This window comes from Budorcas taxicolor, chromosome 2, assembly GCF_023091745.1.
Source record: "Budorcas taxicolor isolate Tak-1 chromosome 2, Takin1.1, whole genome shotgun sequence".
Lineage (NCBI taxonomy): Eukaryota > Metazoa > Chordata > Mammalia > Artiodactyla > Bovidae > Budorcas > Budorcas taxicolor.
In genome coordinates, this window is record NC_068911.1 from 8,132,633 (window position 1) to 8,153,643 (window position 21,011).

General features: G+C 47.7%; 1 protein-coding gene across 1 annotated transcript in view; it reads left to right on the forward strand.

Annotated features, from left to right (window-relative positions):
* Positions 1-21,011, forward strand: part of CUX1 (cut like homeobox 1) — a 324,659-nt gene that overhangs the window by 184,821 nt on the left and 118,827 nt on the right. Inside the window, exon 4 of the mRNA XM_052662088.1 lies at positions 4,563-4,641. Coding sequence (XP_052518048.1) covers positions 4,563-4,641 — 79 coding nt within the window. The remainder of the gene's footprint in view (positions 1-4,562; positions 4,642-21,011) is intronic.

The window sequence follows — 21,011 nt, forward strand, 5'->3', positions numbered from 1 at the left end:
CTGGAAGCAAATATTCATCAAGATTTGAAATAAAACCCCTTTCTATAGACCTTTAACTTGAATGTTAATCCTTATTACAGAAAAGCCCAACTCAGCATTATAAAAGTGATGTTGAAAGGATAACTGTTGGATACAGGAAACTCTCAGTAGAATCACAGGGTGGGCATCTGGGTGAGGTGGGGATGAGAAGTTCAACATAGGAGGCCGGCCGGAGACCACGGAGATGTGTGATGGGAAAGGATGCTCCCCTGCACTGGCTCCAACCAGGTGCCTCTCATCAGAGAAGCAGGTCACCCACCTGCTGACGAGTCACAGCGCTCTCTACATAGTAAGCATTTTCATTGCTTACCTCATTCTGTACCTCAAGCTGTACCCCTTCACCATTTGCTCACTTCTGCAAATAAAACAGTTGACCAATGTAGGTAAATATTTATTCACACAGTAAATATGTATTCAGCACCTACTATGTGCTCGCCGTTAGGAGGAAAGCCTAGCACAGGCTCTCAGGGAATCCCAGGTCTCCCGACAGAGCCTCATCTGCGGTCCCGGACCTTCGGGACAATCCCATGTGGTGACGGGAGTGGCCGGCAGCCTGCAGCCCGGAGACAGATCAGCTGAGCCTGGAGGATCAGAGGAACATTCCAAAGAGGCGCCTTCCAGGCTGTGGGGAAACTGCTCATGTATTGAGGGAATAGGGAGTAACCGGGTGTGGCTGGAGTGCAAGGCGAGGCGGATCCCCAGAGCAGAACAGGTTTTACCCAGGGCCTCAGCACCCCCAGAGCTTCTCCAGATCTGTCCAAGCTCCACCAACAGCAGCCCCTCTGTCCTCTACTATTCCTCGCGGTGGTCCTGCATGCGTATGGGTGGTAGACAGCGTCTCTGCCTCAGGCTAGCTTTGCACATTAAGTAGCCAGAATGTCTAACCCAGGACCTGACATCCAATCCGTGCCTAAGACCTCACCACAGACCTCTTCTCGTCCACAAACCTCTTAGCCCTTGTGCCGAGGGGCTTCCACGCTGAGTTCTGGTTCAAAGGTAGGCGCTGAGGGCGTGAGGATGAAGATGACGCTGTCTCTTCCTCTCTCACAACATGATAAGGGGGACAGATGGGGCCCCACTTCCCTGCGCCAGGCGCTGAGCACTTCACCCCCCTTGGCTCCCCCACCCACCCAGCCCTGGTCGGTGGGGCTGGCACACGAGGCCGGCCAGCCTGGCTCCAGGAAAACCCGGCACAGGCATCCTTGGGCCAGTGGAGCCTGCACTGAGTCTGGCAGCTCGGCCAGATCTTCAGGAGGCATAGATGCCAACAAAGGGTGCTCAAGGAAGAGAAAGCATGGAAATTGAGAAGTCCCAGGCCACAGCAAGGGAAGGCCCACCCCAGAAAAGATGGAGCTGGGCAAGGGGGAGGACAGACCCAAACTCCGAGCCCAAACGTGTGGCAGGAGTCAAAAGAGTGAGTGAGCAGAGAAAGTCTCAAAATTGCCAGAACCAACAAATCCTTCCAGGTTTGGAAACTTTGGAAGAAGGCTTGGGGGACTTCATCAAGGAGAAACTCACCCACACGTGGCGCTCCCACCACCTCTCTTAAGAATCCTCAGCCCAGTTGCCTAATGTGTTAATAAAGCTCAGCGGCCTGGCCTCGTTCTCGCAGGACTGGGTTGAGTGTTCTTGCATCTGTGCAAACAGAGCACAAAGAAGACACAAGTTCAAGGTTCCTGTACTAATTTGCTAGGGCTGCCGTAACCAAGAGCCGCAGACTGAGCAGCCTCAACAGCAGACATGTGCTTCTCACAGTCTGGAGGCCGGAGCCAAGGTCAGGGTGTCGGCAGGGCTGGTTCCTTCTGAGGCCCGTGAGGAAGGGTCTGTTCCAGGCCCCTCCCCTGGCTCCTGGTGGTTTGCTGACCATCTCTGGTTTGTAGGTGCCTCGCCCACATCCCTGGCTTCCTGCTCACGTGAGCTTCTCCTGTGTGCATGACTGTCCCTGTGTCCAGATACCCCCTGTTTATAAAGACAAGGTCATGTTGGATGAGGGCCCATCCTAATGACCTCATCTTAACTCGGCCATCTGCAAAGACCCTATTCCCAAATAAAGCCATGTTCATGAGTACTGGCGGTCCAGACTCTCAGGACAGGGGTACGGTGCCATCCATAACAGTCCCAAGTGTGTCATATAGGGTACTCACCCCTCCCTCACATCCCCACCAACAACCCAGACAGGAGAGAGAAGACAGTGTTCAGGATCCTTCCACATCCCATTCTCTGCCCCCGTACAGGCAGCCACCTTTGTGGGTTTGGGCCGAATTCCTGGGAAGTGGAGGGTCCTCTCTAGGCAGATCTGGAGCTAAGCAGAGAGGCATCTGTGGGTGTCGAGAGGCGTGGAGAGCAGCCGGGGCCTCTGCCCTGCTTCTGGGGCAGACTCTGATGCCCATGGGCACAGCACGCACAGGAGGTGGCAGAAAGGTCCAGAGTGAAGGGAGAACTCGAGACATCTGGAAAGGCAACTCCGAATATCCCCCTTTGCTCAAAACACTGATGGAGGCGGTGGTTAGGAACACTTGAAATAATACTGCTAAGGCATTCCCCAAATTATATACTAGACATTGAAAAGACTTTGTATGTTCATGAAAGCCCAATACAAAATTTTCCATACAGTTTGATTTTAGCACATACACACACACACGTTTGAAACAGCTTTATTGAGACTTAGTTCACATACCATATAATTCACCCATTTAAACCTGGCATTGACTTGTACTGCATTGACTTTTACAACAGTCGCGATCAATCGTGTGACATTTCATCACCCCCAAAAGAAACCCACACCCCTTAGCCGTCATCCTCCAGGTCCCCCGCCCTAGACAACCACTAATCTACTGTCTCTATAGTTTGCCTACATGCCTACTTTTCATTCAGAATTAAAAGGGAACTGCAGACAGAGGAATGACTTCCACTGGTGAATGGCAGAATTATGGGGTTAATTTTCCTCTTTATTTTTTAATATATTTCTAATTATACAATGAATATGAACTGCTAAGAATCAGACTGGGGGAAGGATTTTATTTTAAAAATAAAGAGAGGACTACCTTGACATTTTTAAGTAGTCCTTGTAGATTATTTGGAAAACATGCCTAAATCACCACCTTGTTTTATCAGGGGAGAAAGTGGGTCTGAGTCCTCAACGACTGCCTTCATGTAGGCATTTTGCAGCATGACTTGGTAGAAGTTGGAAGTGCATGCACTGTACTTTTTTTCCGCTGCCTTGGATTCCCCAAGACCTGCCCTGCTCCCTCTCCCACAAACCTTGTGTCCCCCTCCCCAGGGTCTTCCCCAGGGTCTTTAATCAGGTGACCTCTGTCAGCCCTTAACAAATTGTCGGTTGGCTCAGGTGAGAGGCCCTGTAATTACGCCACATCCTTTTGCCTCTTTAATAATGTTGGAGACAGAGTATAATTCTGTGAGGGGACAGAGGAATATATAATTTAGTGTCCTTTTCCTGAGCCAGCGTGAACTCCGTGCATGTAGCATCTTGCACGCTTCAGGGGTAAAAAGTGATCTGTTGTCTGAGCGAACGTGCTTGGGGAGCAAAATACGTAGAGTCCAGCCAGCCGCTGGAGCCTCTGTGGATGTGTGTCCAGCGTGCTGGGGACGGATCACCATTCTCTGATGAATGGACTTTTCACCAGAGGGAAACCAGCTCAGCTAGGTTGGTTCATGAGACACGCTGATCCTGGCCACTGAGGCAGGAACTCACTGTCGCCTAAGCTTGAAACCCAGACACTGTCCTTAACACTCCTGGATCCTCTGAGTCTCACATCAGCTCAGCTGGACCTGGGCTCTCTGCTCGGCCTCTTTCCCGCAGTCCCCACTGCCGCTGCCCTGCACGTTCTCACTGGGGCAGAGGCAGCAACCTGGTGGGAATGGTCGCCTCCTTCCTGCCCCTCCTGGCCTCCTTCCACTCTGACTCAGGTCCAGACAGTGCACCGACCCCCTCACCTGGCCAGTCTCACACTCCGCCCCCAGCAGCCCCACATTCCCTGGGGTGTTATAGCCCCATCCGAGTTTCTTCATCTGGATTCTGTGGACAGAATACAGGTGGACACATGAGTGTCCTACAAGTAGAGCGTGTAACCGTGTGTGTTTCTAGGAGGAGGGTCTTTGGTTTTCAGAAAATTCTTCGAGAGGACCTAAGGGCCCACAGGTTTCAGAACCTTGGTGTTTGAATGTGTTCCTCCCCTTTCGTGTCTCCCCTCCACCTGGTGAGCTGCTCTTGAGAACTCTGCTCAGATGTCACTCAGTTGCTCAGTCGTGTCCGACTCTTTGCGACCCCATGGACTGTAGCCTACCAGGTTCCTCTGTCTGTGGGATTTTCCAGGCAAGAATACTGGAGTGGGTTGCCATTTCCTCCTCCAGGAGATCTTACCAACCCAGGGATTGAACCCAGGTCTCCCGCGTTGTAGGCAGATGCTTTACCATCTGAGCCACCGGGGAAGTCTATTATTAAATCACCTCTTGACAAATTTTGAGCTCTTTGTTCTTCTTGTCTTCCTCCCATTTCCTTTCAGATTGATGCACTGAGTAAAAGAAGCAAAGAAGCTGAGGCAGCCTTCTTGAATGTCTACAAGAGATTGATTGATGTTCCAGGTAAGCCCAGCACTTGCATCCCATCCATGGGCATTGTGTCTGGTGAGTCAGTGGGTTTCTGATGGAGCTGCCACGTTTAGCTTTGGTTTAAAATGCTGCACATTTCACAGAGAAGAATAGAATGTGCGTGTGCACTATGCAGACGCCCTGGGTGTTCTCAGCTCTGGGCTGACCAATTCCGTGTTCAGGAATGGCTTCGATAGGGCACCTCACATGCCTTGCTCCTCTCCCAGGTCATCCAGGGAATCAGTGACCTCTGGCCAAGTCTTTCACTTCATATCAAAGGGCAGGTGGTAACCCATCTAACTACAATGTGTAGGAGATGTTTCTTCTTTTAAAGGCAATAAAGAGCTATAATTTTAATAATGCTTGCTACAGCATTCAGAGAAATAATGGCTCCTCATTCCTTATTTTAGAAAAGCAAGATGGAATTTAGAGCCCCCACTGGTCCCATCAACCCTCTGTCCCCAGGTGGTCCACTCAGTCCATGGGGAGGTGACAGACACAATCACGGGTCCCAACCCAGTCCTGAAAAGACTCAGATCAGAAAATGAGCCACTCGAATGCCATCCTCTGCTGACCAAGGAAACCAAATTACCACCACCCTCCCCACCCCGCCCACTAGAGCTGCAAGCTTGCCCTCATTAGGAATCCTGTGTGCATCACCAACACAGCTAGAACTGCCTTAACAAAGCAAAGCAGAAACAAGTCTCCTTTGTACCTGTATTGTATTCTAATTCAAGTCCACTGAGGGCTTTGTGTCCCCTCTGGGAGCCAGAGGCCACACCAAACTAGGAGCAGGAGAACACACTTAGACACCTGGGACAAGGAGCAGGGAGATCCAGATGCCAGGGTCTCGTTATGAGTTCTTGACCACATCCCTTGTTCCTCTGTGAACCTCAGTTTTCCCATCTGTGAAATGGAATAAGGTGGGGAGACAGCCTAGTGATGGAGAGGGATTGCCTTTGTTCTAACCCTTTTGCTATCTCAGGAGTTTATCCAGCTCTTAGTTCCAAATTCTAGCCTTTCAATTGTACCCACCTAGGGTTTCCTGAACACTCTGACTGAGGCTCACGTGAAGCCTCTTCCACAGTAAATGAGTCATTTGTGCTGTCCTTCTCAGGCATCAGCAGCTTGGTGGGCCTGCTTGCGCTTTCTTGTGCCAGTGCTAGCTCTGTGTTAGTGGCTTAGTTGAAAGGGGGCCAGCTTATTTTGCCTTTTGCCAGAGACCCAGAGAACCTGCAGCTCTTGTTTTCTAAATAACCTACACTCTTTTTTAAAAAAAAAGTCCAGCTCGTCCCTGGGTCCTCCCTTAGTGAGGTTTCTCCACTGGGAAGCCACTTGAACAAGTCGCTGGGTTTCTTTGTCTGCAGTTACTTTCCATCTTCACTGCCTATTGATAGAAAAGAGACCACTCTTCTCATCAGCACGCCTCTTTACCTGAGCAGTCCTTATTCATATACATATATAATTTTTATGGACCTTTGATCATGAGTATATAGTTATATTCTGCTTTTTCCACTTAATGTTATTCCATCATCATTTTCCTTGTATTGGTGATATTCTTCATAATTATCCTTTTTCGGCTGGCAGTTTTCATTTCAGGTGGTGTGAGCAAATAACATTGGATGTTTTCTATAATAATAAGAGTTCATCAGAGTATATTTGCATGCCACGTAGATCACGTTTACCTGCCTCCCAGGTACTTCTTTCTTACAAATGCTGTGGTCTGACACATCTAACAAGTACTTGAAAAGCAGGAATGGAGCTTGGCGCTCCCAACCTGTGTTTTGAAGTCTGCTTATCGCTCAGATGAAGTAATAGTGTGGCTGAGGCTTCCAGGAAGGGCCTGGTCAATAGCAATGCATTTATTGACGGTCAGTCACATAAATGGGGAGAGTCAGAGGGCCTTACCTGTCTGTGGGCTCCAGGCTTCAATCCAGCCAAATCCAGAAATATAGGTGGGGTGTGTTAAGTTCTGGTTTCAAGAAACAACTTGGACTTCCCTGGTGGCCCAGTGGTTAAGAATCTGCTTTCCAATGCAAGGGACATGGGTTTGATCCCTCTTCCCAGGTTGCACTAATGGTAAAGAGCCTGCCTGCCAGTGCAGAGCCTGTAAGAGATATGGGTTCAATCCCTGGGTCAGGAAGATCCCCTGGAGGAGGGAATGGCAACCCACTCTAGTATCTTTCCCTGCGAAAATCCCATGGACAGAGGAGCCTGGCAGGCTATAGTTCATGGGGCCACAAAGAGTAAGACATGACTGAAGTGACTTAATACAAGGAAGATCCCACATGCCTCAGGGCAACGAAGCCCGTGCATCACACCTACTAAGCCTGTGCTCTAGATGACTGCTTAGCATCTAGAGGATACTTAGCACTCAGGGTTCATCAAACCAGCACATGCACTTCAGAGGCCTTGGGTTTTTGTGGCTGGTACTAACGTCCAGAATGCGTTGGGTTAAGTAGCTATCTGGCCAGCATCCCAAGCTCGACACACCCAGCCTCACGCATGGAGCAGGGGACCCCCTCTGCCGCAGCCCTTTCCCTCCCCCAGCGGTGCAGCTCTATTGTTCAAAAGAAGCATTGGGGTCACCAAGCTCCTCCCTCTTCTCAGCTTCCACATCCAAAATCCCAAGTAGTGCTATTTCTCCTTCCAAAAACCTCCTTTAGATCAAAGACACTGAGTAAACATTTAAATCCATGATTGTCCTGGTGTGTCCCCTGAACCGTTGCCACCATTAAGAGCTCATGTTTACCTCCCTTCTCACTTGTCACCAGATGTGCCTCATTCCTTCGTAAGTTTTGAGGTTATTATCAGAAACATCCTGCTACTGTGGCCAATGTATGCCATCTTTCCCCCCTGCTGTGCCCCTTGGCTCCATGGAGCAGCCCCATCAACACTAAGGATGCTGTCCCCTGGCACGGTGCTGAGTACCAGGGATGGAGCAGGGAGCAGGTGTGACAAACAGCTTCCTGTTCTTGTGGACTCGAGAGTCTGGTGGGAATGTGGGCATCCAAAAGTCATCACACAGATCATTAGTGAATTTTAGGTGTGAGCAGTGCTCTGAAGGCAGAGCCCCCTGGGCAAGAGAGTGTAGATGGGGAAGGACAGGGCAGGGTCAGAGGATGCAATGAGCCCCAGGGAGCAGGAGGAGGAGAGGGAGGTGATGAGAGTGACCACGTACCATATCATCCACACCGGGACACCATCAGTAGTCCAAGAGCCCTGCTCGTCATCAAGCTGAGTCAGGGAATGCAGTGACTCAAGAGGGAGGGGCCCAGGCCGCTGGAGTAGACGAAGGGTTCTGGACTTTGTCTCACAGACAGACCATTGATGGATTTTAAACAGGGAAATGACGTGATCAGATTTGCACAGCGAAAAAGTCAACCTGACTGCAGTGTGGAAGCAGATCAGAAAGGGATCCCAGGTGGTATGGGAATGGAGAGGTGAGGTCTCTGGGTTTCTACTGGCAGGGGTGGACTTGGAGAGGACTGGACAGTGGAGGAAAGCTACTCAGATGGCTCTCGCCCAGGACCCAGTTCATGCAGTGTTACTTCATCCATCTCTAAATGACAATACTGTTTATGTGGTTCTATCTGGTTTACAAAATTAAGAGGAAGACCAGCGAAAAGTGTGCCAAGTTAGCCTCCAGTCACCAATTCTCTCATTGTTCCTCATTATTATTCTAGTTGAATGTGGCCTTTGCCTTTCTTGTCAATGTCATGGCAGTAGTAAAGCAGTTTGATATTTAGATTCATAGAGTCATAGTTTCACATCATCAGCCTAAATGGCTTCATCTGTGACTCTTATCACAGATTGTATATCTTCGTTTATATGATCAACGTACAAATAGCTTACACTTGCAAATATCTAAAATTTTTTATTTTAATAACCTCTGATGGGGATTTATATTAACTTGCTAATGGCCACTCACATGAGGAAAAAGAATCATAGCCTCTGCCAGCAGCATGACTTGAGAGGACACCCGGCAAGGCCCCAGGTCGGGGAGTCCCCAGCAGCAGACACCCTGCCCAGGAGGCTAGCGTCCTTGTGCACTGGAATCTAGGTTTGTGGGTGAGAGCAGAGGTCAGCAACTGTCAACCACACTGGCCCCAGCAGTGCAAGAAAAAGTTCAAGGTGTGCTGTTCCAAAGTCATACTTACACACTCCCTCTGCCTACATTTCTGGCAGCCACGTGCCAGGCCCAGCACCAACCACCCAAGATGCAAATGAGGCTGAGACTCAACTCCTGCCCTCCCTCGGGTGGTGCGAGACTGTGGAGCGTCTTTGAGAGAATATCCCACAGTTAAAGCTGGTGAAGTAGGCAGCCTCCTTCCCTCACTGTAATGGAAGAAGAAGTAAATGTCTCCATTCTTAGAGTGTGACCCTCTCAGATAGCTGGGAAAATTCTGGAATGACCTCCTCTTAAAGGCCCTTGCATAACTGGAATTTTTACTGTGTTCTGAGCAGAGTTACCATGGTATGTATGCATAATCTGCCAGGAATTAACCTCGCGTGGGTGACTTTGCTCTTGCTTCTTGATGCTTTTTAGATTCTTTACGATGAGCTTGCCTGTATCTCTACAATCCGGGTAGAGGGTGGGGGGAGGGGTGGGAGCATACATTTGTAAAATATTCAACTCTCAATCCTAGTTGCTGAGTAGCCCTTAGTAGCGGGTTAACCAGATAAGAACGTAAGCAGTAATGGGTGGAGTATTTGTCCACACTTAATAATTGGTACGGAGAAGGCAATGGCAACCCACTCCAGTACTCTTGCCTGGAAAATCCCATGGGCAGAGGAGCCTGGTAGGCTGCAGTCCATGGGGTCGCTAAGAGTCAGGCATGACTAAGCAACTTCACTGTCCCTTTTCACTTTCATGCATTGGAGAAAGAAATGGCAACCCACTCCAGTGTTCTTGCCTGGAGAATCCCAGGGACGGGGGAGCCTGGTGGGCTGCCATCTATGGGGTCGCACAGAGTCGGACATGACTGAAGCGACTTAGCAACAGCAGCAGCAGCAATAATTGGTATAAAACACAACTGTGCCTTTTCAGTCCCACAAACATCTCTGCAAAGGTTTTTTTTTTTTTTTTAGAAGTTCCTAGAAAGATAAGTGTTGGAGAGCTGGGCAGCGGTGCTGCAGAACATCTCTGCCCCGGTGTAGAGTCCATTGGCAGAGTCTTTGCTGGTTCTCATCATCTTCTGGGTTCTCTCTGGGCCCCTCCCACCCCAGCACCAACAAAGAGTCATCTCTCAGTCCTCGCTAAGACATGGTTTAGGCCCTATAGACCCAAACCCTTCAAACACAAAGGCAGTGCCCAGAGAGGTTGGTTTTAAGATTTAAATCTTAGGGAGCCCATGATGAGACGCTTGTGCTCAGGCGTGTCCGACTCTGTGCAACCCCATGGACTGTAGCCCACCAGGCTTCTCTGTCCGTGGGATTCTCCAGGCAAGAGTACTGGAGTGGGTGGCCATTTCCTATCATTACCAGTGATATAAAACACTTATGGACTCGGGAAACTGCTGGCGCACAGTGTTTCCTGACTGGCCCAGCTCACTTCATTCCCCTCAGATGACTGGCCTGCAATCAGAAGTAGAAAGTGTTCATTTTCAGAAGTCTTGAAAGGGAACCAGCAGAAGGGAGCCCGTTTTGGAGGCTGCTCTGTTTGCAGCACCCACACCAAGATGCCCCTGCTCCTGGGTGCTGCTGCTGCGGGGCGGCGGGAAGTTTCCATCAGGATTTAAGGAAACTGTCTCTGCTGGAGAAGGTCCCCATCGGCCTCACATCTGAGCATCCAGAAGTAAAAGAGGACCATCATCTGTACTGAGAGCCGCTTTTTAATTCTTTTCTATAAGAATAACAGGACTTCCCCAGTGGCTTAGTGGATAAAGAATCTGCTTGCAACGCAGGAGACACTGGACACACAGATCCAATCCTTGGGTCATGAAGATCCCCTGGAGAAGGAAATGGCAACCCACTCCCATATTCTTGCCTGGAAAATCCCATGGACAGAGGAGCCTGGCAGACTACAGTCCCTAGTGTAGCAAAGAGTCAGACACGAGTGAGCAAGGAAACAAGCACATAAGAATAACAGAGTGAGCCAGTCCTTTGTGCCCAACAGGCTGTTTTAAGTGAAGACATGCTATCAGTTAAAACCAGGAAGCACTGTTCAGTCCTTTTTCCTTCTGTCTGTCTTTTTTCTTCCTGTCTGTCCCCTGATGAAGGATGCATAGTAAGACTCCTGGCCAAAAAAAGCAGCGAAGTCTTAAGATCTGTTAGAACTACCCCCTTGCTTCTCATACCAGGCTTTTCACCGACATGCATCTCGGTGGCGGTTTTGAAGGCCATGTGATGTGGCCACCCCAGCCTGCTCCTAGAGGCTGCTCCAGTCCGGGTCTTCCATGCTCCCAGGGTTGGCAAGCAGCGCACGGGTGCCCAGGTCCCTCCAGAGAGAACTCTAACCTCGGAACCTGATAGCAGGAGACCCTTCGCACGTTTTCAGGTTCCCTTCCTGAAACATGTCCATTTACACGTGAAAATCAACCACCGGCTCCACGACAGGACAGGAGAGGGATGGGGCCTTGGCCATGGAGTGAAGCTGTGGGTTGCAGGTGCCCCCATTCCCCCTGCTGGGCTGCAGGACCATAGCTGGTCCGAAGGGGCCAGGGGATGGTCAGGCTCTGACCAGTGCTGGGGTGACTGCAGCCGGAAGAGGGGGCCGCCTCTCCACCCTCCTCGACCAACCTGAAACAAACTCGGGACCCGAGGAGCGGAACGTTTGCAAGCCAAGCAAGCAGCTGCACATGCACTGAATAAAGGCCAGCCTGCCAAGATGGGCATCCGAGGCACTTGCCGCCCCACCTTCAGGGTTCTCCCTCTGGACTCCTGTCCCTGGCCTCCAGCCCAGCAGGAGAACTCACTGGTGGTGACTTGGTGACTTGGCTTGCAGTGGGGGCGGGGGGCGGGGGTGGCGTCTTCCCCCCTCTGCCGTGACTGGGGTGGTCCTGGCACACGCGCTATCTAGACAGCTTCTCATCAGTTGCTCATCAGCATGCTAATTGCTGTATGACTAATTATGCCCTGAATTCCAGTTGATTTTCTTAATGAGACAGCTGGGTTAATTATGTAATCGTATGATTACATTAGCCCAGAGTGCCCTGGTGGAGGGGAGCGTCTGCTGCGTTCTGATGTCGTCACAGGGTTGGCGCTCCCGGGCCGCACCCCCTCTTCTGCGCACAGGTGGACTGGGGTCCAGGGGGTCAGTCTTTGCGGGTCTTTACAGTCCCTCACAGCAGAAGCAGCCAGCATTCCGCTGCCCTCCTGCACACACACCCCAGCATCCCACCGCCCAGTGGAATCAGAGCCCCGATTCTCAGCCGCACAGTTCCCCTCCTGACGTGGTTGCGGCGCCCTCTTCCTCCTCCCAGGACGTACCTGCCTGAGGGCTGTTGGTGTGACAGTGACCAGGACGTCCACACCAGTGTCCCAAAGTCCCTGCAGAACCACGCTGGTCGTTCTACATGAGGTCAGAGCAGCCCAGGCGGGCCCCACCCTTATTCCCAGCATCCCCTTTTCAGGTGCTATTTCACACCTTTCTTCAGCCCTGATCTCCACACAACTCGTATTTCACTGAGAAGACACATGTGCTCAGAGCAGGGTGGCATCTCCCTCCACTGGCCAGCTCTCTCATCTGAGAGTCCGCTGTGCCCACAGAACCCACCTCTGCCATTATGCTCCTCTTCAGACCCTCTCTTCCTCTGCAGGAGTGTGGGTTCCCCAGACTCTCCCTGGGTGACTCTGACTCTGTTAGGCTTGCAGTCGCCATGTGGCCACAGGAGAGCAGCTGGTCCCCCACAGCACTACCTCCCACCAGAAATTAGATGACATCTCCCCCTGCCCCCCACTCCCCGCCACCAGAAAGTAGATGACACCACCATGCACACAGTGGCTTTGGCCACAAAGGCAGGGGTCACCCTGTTCTCCTTTCCCTCTCTCACGCCTTAGAGCTGATCTATCAGTGAGTCCTGCTGACCCGGCCTCCAGGATGCACCCCAAATCTGACCACTCACCCACAAGCCTCCGTTACTTCTCACTGCCTTGACTCCACCTTCTCTGTCCATCCTTTCTACAAAGTCCACGGTCTGAGTGGACTTTCTGAGCTACTTTTGTTCATGTCCCCCAACAGAAAAAAAAAATTCAAATTTGTACCCCCCAATATATACTATTTATTTATTTAAATGATGTTCATGTGTCATTACAGCAGTATATGAAATACATTGCCAGTCATGTACTAAAAACAGAATTTAAAGGATGTGATGAAGACTCAAAAGGACTTAAAATTTACATTTTATTAGCAGTACAAAGAAACATTTTGCTCTCAGTAAAAAAATATATATTTTAAAATCAACCACATTGAGGCATAGTCTATACACAATAAAACACCTGTTTTGTGTACAATTTGATACAATGGCCAGTCAGATAGTCAAGATGCAGAACATCCGTAACCCCTCAAAAGTTCCCTCACTATCTCAAATGCCAGCAACCTCTGATGTGCTTTCTGTCAACCCAGGTTAGGTTCATCATTTCTGAAGTTTCACATAAATGGGGTCCTTGGGTAGGTACTCTGATGCATCTGACTTCCTCCACTCAGTGTGGTGTGTTGGGGGTTATTCGTCCACATTTACTGGGGAGTGGTGTTTCACTGTGTGGATGTAAAGCAATTTGCCTTCGCATCCACCTATTCATGGACTTTTGAGCTGTTTGTGGCTCTCATGAATAAGCCTGCTGTAAGTGTTCATGGACAGCTGTATGTGGACGTCTGTTCTCATTTCTCTTAGATAAATAGCTAGGACTAGAATTCCTGGGGCATAGGGTGGGTGCATGTTTAGCTTGATAAGAAGCCGTCGAATGGTTTTCCAAGTAGTTGTGTCGTTTTAGCCCCTCCCCCAATGCGTGTGGGGTTCCAGGTGCTCCCTGTCCCCTACGCCATTTGTTGTTGTCAGCGCTTTAGGTGTTGGACATTCTAGTGAGTGAAGAGCATATTTCGTTGTGATTTTAACTTGTGTTTTTCTCAGTGACTAATGATGCTAAATTTTTATTCACATGCTTTTGGACCTTCATAGAACTTCACTTCTAAGGGATCTGTTTACATCTCCTGCCCATTTTTTTAATTGGATTGTTTGGCCTACTGCTGAATTCTAACTTTTATATAGTCTAGATACAAAAGTCCTCTGTCAAATATATTCACTGCAAATATTTTCTCCCAGTTTCTTGTCATATAAAGAGCAGAAGGTTTTATTTTACTAAAGTCCAGCTTATTATTTCATTGATCTGAATGTCTATCCTTATGTTAATATCATAATATCTTGACTCTTGTGCCTTTTTAGTCAATTTTGAAATCAGATTATATATAAGTCCTTACCTTTGGTCTGTTTTTTTCAAAATTGTTTTGGTTCATTGAGTTTCTATATAAATTTTAGACTTGACTTGTCAGTTTGTATAAACAAGGCTGCCGGGATTTTGATCTGGATTCCACTGTATCTATAGGTCAATTTGAGGGAAATTGACAACACTACTGAGTCTTCCCAGGAGTCTTCTTTTATCTGGCTTTTAAGATTTTCCTTTTATTCTTCTTGTTAGTAATTTGACTGCTTATTGGTGTTCTTTGCATTTATTCTGCCTGGATCTTGGTGAGTTTCTTGGATTTGGGGTTCATAGCTTTCTTTGAAAATTTTGCCACTTTCAAATATATCCCTCACCCCTTTTGGGGAGATGTATGTCAGATTGTTATTGTTTCACAAGTTGCTGAGGTTTTAGTAACTTTTTTTTTTCCAATCTCTTCTCTGTGCTTCTATTTAGATACTTTCTGTGACTATATCTTTGGATTAGTTCTATGATCTTTATTTTGCAGTGTCTAATGTGCTTAAGCCATTATAGGGAATTTTTTTTTTTTCATTTCAGATATTGTATTTTAAGTTCTAGAATTCCATCTGGTTCCTCATAGCTTCTGTTCCTCTCCTTGTTCTGTTCATGTTTTTCTTTAATCCTTGAGCATGCTTATAATAATTGTTTAAGTCTTTGTCAGCTACTTCCATTATCTCTTATAATTTCTGGTTCTGTTTTTATTAACTGATTTTTTTCCCCTTATCCTGCTTCTTTGCATGTCTAGTAATTTTTGATTGGATGTTGGACATTTTAATTATTAACTGGATTTTGTTGTCTTTCTTAAGAGTGTTGAAATATTTGGGGCAGGCAGTTAAATTACTTGCAGATCAACTCAGTTATTCAGAGACATGCTTTATGCCTTTGGGGACAGGTCCAAACTAGCCTTTACTTTAGGATTAACTTAGCCCTCCACTCTGGTGTGGCCCTTTGCTGTCTTCCACTGAACGTTCTGGCTGTTCAACAAGCCTCTCTTCTCAGGCTAGTTGTAACTCAAAAGCCTCCAAACACTCTGCAAACTCTGGGACTTGTTGACTTAGACCTTCCTTGCAGTTCTTTGCCCAGCCTCGTGGAGTTTCACCTGATGTGTGCGTATGTGCCTTCTCTTCTAGCAGCAGATCTTAGACTGCTCCTCTGCAGCTTCCTCTCTTTCTCTGCGTATCTCCTTCCTTTCCAGTGCTCTGCCCTATAAATTCCAGGCGCTTCAGCCTACTGGTCTTCTGGAAATCTATCTTCTCAATCCAAAAGACCATTATGCTCTGCTTGGGTTTCCCTCTTGCCTGTGCTGCAGTCCAGAAGGTATTTCCTGGCAGAAGGTCAGGGTGATCATAGGGCTCACCTTGCTTGTTTCCCTCTCTCAGGGATCACCATCCTGCTCTGCTGGTTGTTCAACATCTGTAAATGGTGGTTTCATTTAGATTGCCTAGTATTCCAGTTTATGGCCAGAGGTCAGGTCTGGTGCCAGTTAATCTGCCATAGCCAGCGATGGAAATCTCCCAAGTTTTGTTCATTTTGTTGTTGGTTTCAATGGCTGCCATAAATGGCTGGAAAAGATAATCACAAAGATACATAGAACCAAACCAAAGCAGTACATTATTAGCGATCTTTACAAAAACATGATTTCTACCTTTGAAAGCTGCATACCAGTTATAAGAAAATATTAGTTGAAGTTCAGCTAGTAAATTTTTATTTACCCTGGTATTCAATTTTTCTTGCTAACTAGTCAGAAGATATCATATTTTTTATATTATCAACAAATGGGTTTGAAACCCCTTTTGACAGATATTTCTTCAGGTTTGAGTTAATTGATAATAGGTAACATCTATTGAGTACTAAGTCCGAGTCTGGCAGTGTATACACATATTATGGTAATTAATCCTTACAACAACTTAATGCTATTGGCACAATTATTATGCCCAATTTATAGATGAAGAGAGTAAGATATGGAGACATTAAGTAGCTTCTCTATGGTTGCACATCCAGTAAGTGGCAGAACTGGGATTCAATAGCATATAGTATGGCCCACACTCTAAACCATTTCTCTCTACTCCCTCTTGTTTGATATGAGGCATTGAGATATTTTTTTGTAGACAGTGTTGTCTTAGCCCATAAGTTTATGTGACGATGGGAACATTTCCAAATATCCGCTTTTAGAATGCTGTCACTGTAGATGAGTTTCATTCAAGAAGCAGTTTTTTTCCCCTCACTAAGTATTAAAACATCACATTTACTTCGAAGACATAGATTATGTGTTTATATATTTTTTTAAATGTCTGCCAGGCAGCATATTACTGATAGCCATCTGCCATCACAGAACAGGGCAGCTCATTTAGAACACTTAGCTTTTTAAAAGAAAATTGTCTAACTCATCTTTAAGCTTAAAACTCTTAAATACTTCGCAACTAGAAAACCAACAAATCCTTTCGTGGCACTGCAGTTTCCCTCTCATGCCTCAGTGGCTCATCTTGCAAGAGTCCTATTCTCTGAGGGCTTTGTCCGTCACAATAGAATTGAATCCAAATTCAGGCCCTTAGCTCACTTTAGACACGATTTTTATGAGACTGATACACTGCCTGCCGTGCAGCAGGGCTTCTCCGACACAGTAATTTCAGCTCTCAAATTCAGCTTGATCCTTCTTCATATTGCCTCTCTCCCTCTGTTTTTTGTTCATGTCTTTCTTTAAATCTTTGCACTCAGGTCTCCCCCTCTGGCAACTGGCCCTTTACCACTTCCCCTTCCTTTCATCATACCTCACCAGCTTCTCTGTAGGCCCTATGTATGCCTCCTCACGCCCACCCCTGGACCCTTGCATGGCCATTCCCTCTACCAAGAGTCTTCATGTTCTCTCCTCTTCAACATCCAGATCTCAACCCCAGGGTCACCCCCTCAGAGTCCCTCCCTGTCCATCTGTCTCCAGGACCCATTCACCATTCTCCACACCCTGTCTCCTCTCATCTTCACCCTTGGCAGTACTGCAAGCACCCTGTTTTGTTTGGTTTGCTGTCTGTCTGTCTCCCTCGCTTCAGTAGAATGTCAAGTCTTTGAGAACAAGCATTTTGTCTTGTTCACCGTCATGTCCCCCCAGCACCTGCCACAGTCTTGATATCATAGAGTGGGTACGTGGGTGCCAGCAGTTGAACTGAGCTGTTTCTGTGGCTGCACCTGGCCCTCCCCTGCTTCTAGCTCCATGCTGTTCCTTCCATGTGAATTTACTGCTCCAAAGTCTCCACGGGTCTCAACTCTGGCTCTTAAAAAAAAAGGTCTCCTTTTCCCGGTTTCTCCATCTGGAAACGGTCTTCCATTTGGCCCTTCTTGCTTTACATTTGTTGTTTGTGAACATGGTTTATCTCTGTGAGCTTGGGCCTGCCTGATTCACCTGGACGTCCACCCCAGTGTCTTACCCAGAGCAGACAGATGCTTAGGACAGACTTGTTATATTAGTACTTGAAGAGACAGTATAATTTAGTCGGCTGCTGGTCCAGGAAGCAGAAATCTTAATTAGACTTTTGCACACCTGTTTGCCTGGCCGACTTCTCTCCTCCCCATGTTCCCTGGGTGAGACGCCAGCGCCTGACAGGCTGCAGGTCCCCCTCCCCACCGACCTCTGGCTGTGACGGCTAGAATTAACAAGATAGTGTCCCAGGTACTCAGGCGAAGGTGCTGCATATATGCAGGTGATGGTCTTGTTGTTGTTTGTCATAATTACATTCTTTGAGTCCTGTGTTGCGTAATGAGCTATAACATGCCTCACAGAGCGTTTTAGGAACGAACTATGAGACGGCTGTAGAACACTTTGCAAGTCTGTCACGTCGGGAGCATGGCGGTGGCAGTAAAGCACGTTGACTAGGAGGTAGCAGGGATTTCGTGTGTTCCTGTTCCACGGATGGGTGTGTGCCCTCACCTCCCCCAGACGATTCCCTAATGGAGCTGCTGAGACGGGCGGCTTGTGACGTTCAGAATAAGACCTAACAATACTTGTGTGGGGTTTAAATGGCATTGGAAATCATTAACGAGACAAAAAGCTATGATTTCCCCTAGATTAACATGCAGGCTGGGGTTTGGCATGCCGAAATTCATTGTTTTGGTCTCTAGCCCAAACATGCTAGAGTCATTATATTGTCATGTGGTAATTAGCTGTTCCTTTAATACAAGTAATAAAAATTAAGCCTAAGAGGTACTTTAGCAATGCCTTTTACATAATCCAAAACAATATTCAAACGCTGTAGGCGTTGAGTCATTCAACTGTACTGTAGTAAAGTTTGAAGTTTAATGCATAGAGATGTTTGAATCCAGTTCATTCTTTATTCTTTGACCAGTTTTGCTACTTAGGCGTTAACCTTTAATCATGTTAAATTAAATATACATGCCATAATGAATAATTATGAGCGTGCTAGAATTTTCATTTACAGTATAATGCTTTTGAAAATTTGTCTAAAGGTCCTAGTTACCATTCAGTTGACAATGTACATGCGATTTTTATATGTCACTGAATTCCTTGCTGAATCAAACGAGGGAAACTATTTTTTTATTCGAAGCAGATACAGTGGGTCCTGGCCTCTTAAAAGGAATGGACTGGAAGAGTTGTCAACAGAAATTTTGGGGATGGAGGGCAGTGTACTAGCTTAGCTCTTTAAAAATATAATTTGGACTGGCAGTTGTGCCAGGAAACCTACAGGAGTTGACGTTCATAGAATTCTACAGAAGCACAGTGGTTCTCCTTCTCCTCAGTTCTTCCCTGATCTCTGTTTCAAGTTCAGGTTGTCATCGTACGTGAAGGGAGCCAAGGGCATGCTGCTTTGTCTCCTTCAGGCCATTTGCCCGGCATGAGACTATGGTGGGAGAGAAGGGTATAGGAAGGTGTCCAGGGAAGATACTGAAATTTAAAAATAAAAAACTGCACCTGAAATGTTCTGAGGATGTTCATTCTATAGTATTATTACCACTCCTACTTACAAGGAACCATATCCCTGAAATGGCTTTTGAGATCTAATTTAATATAAATATTTTAATGCTGATAAAAATAATCATGAGAGGCCACAAATGAGAAAGCAGTGATGTAGTCATAAGCTGTATATATGCACAGAATCAGTGCCCAGCCACTGGGGTTTCACGTGGTGGACAGTGTTGGATGCTGTACTGAACGAGCCCTGGGGCCTGAGTTTTGTAAACCCCACGAAGACACTGGCATCTCAGAGTGCTCCTGGCTCCTGGTGGCTGTGCCAACTGAGGCGTGGTAGGCCGAACCCTCCCTTCCAGGAACCAGGGGTGGTCTGAAAAATTAACAGCACTGGTATTTGAAAGTTAAGTGAGCGCTTGAATATATACCCTTGTTGATCCACTGGGCTCAGTGTTTAGCATTCCTCACCCAGAGACTAAATCTTTGCAGCCGTCTCACAAGTGATGCTGGCGTCCATACCAGAAATATCTTCCGTAATCTCTTCTAAGCCCAGCAGACTCGGGTATGCTTCTGCTCTGATGGGGCCCGAGAGTCCTAGAGGAAGTGCCCCACTGGTGCCTAGCAGGTGGATTATAAGTGCAGCAGAAATAAAAATAAAGACCCAGTTGATGCCAGAAGAACATTTAATATCTCTCCATTTTGTGCTAAATTAATGGTAAAGGCAAAGACCTCACTAGTACCATAAATTTCCACGTCCACAGCATCCAATTTTAGGTCCAAATCCGTTACAGGAATTGGAACTCCTTCCAGGGCCCGAGAGTGGGCTCTTGTCTAACACTCAGAAATGAATTTTCCTAGGAGACACGCAGGCTGACAAAGCAAGAGGCTTCATTGGGAAGGGACACCCAGGAAGAGAGCGTCAGGGTAGGGAGCCGAGGAGAACTGCTCTGCCACGTGGCTCGGAGTCTCAGGTTTTATGGTGAGGGGATCCGTTCCCAGGTTTCTGGGCAATCATTCCACCTCAGCGTCCTTCCTGGTGGTGCACACTTCGCTCTGCCAAGATGGATTCCTACGAGGATTCTGGGAGGTTGGTAGGACGTATGGACTGGTGTCTCCCCTCTCCTTTTGACCCTTCCTGAATTCTTCCATTTGGTGGTAGCTTGTTAGTTTCTTATCAGGACTTCCTGTTGTAAGATTATTCGTGTCAAGTGGTTACTATCATGCCTGGGCCAGGATGGGTGGTTTCAGTCAGTGGTTCACCTAATTAATCCAGTTGTTTTGCAAGGAATATGGTGGTGGATAGCACATTGAATTGTCTACAAGGCCTCTCATAACTGGCCTAGCTCTCCATTCTCCTACTGTTTGTACTATGACTAGCAGTGTGGAGGCCTCCTGGCTGGCTGGCTCAGTGGCCCAGTACAGGTCACCATGGCTTGGTCACCAGGCATGCCTCTTGCAAAAGGCACAACCACCATGAGCAGAAACTCGGGGTTCTCCTGTCTTCAGATCACCAGCTAGTAAATCCTGACTGTCTGCTGAGCCTGCTTCATCAGTTAAAGGATGGCCATGACAGAAAGTGGTCCTGTCCTGAAGAGGGGATCATCTTTCAAGAGCCCCCTCAGGGGACCTTCCTTATTGGAAGGATGATCACTGAACTCACAGATGTAGGTCTGAGTTCTCTCTGCCCCTTGTTGTTGTTGCTAAGTCATTCTGACTCTTTGCAACCCCATGGACTGCAACCCACCAGGCTCCTCTGTCCATGGCATTTCCCAGACAAGAATTCTGGAATGGGTTGCCATTTCCTTCTCCAGAAGATCTTCCCGACCCAGGGATCAAACCCACATCTCCTGCACTGGCAGGCAGATTCTTTACCACTGAGCCACCAGGGAAAGCCCTCTGCCCACTAACCAACTGGAAACCTGGACGCATCACCCTGCCTTCCTGAGCTTTAGTTCCGACTTCTGCGAAAAGAACGAGATACATGTCACACATCTTTCTCCCAGGATTGTCCTAGGGCTCAAATGAGAAA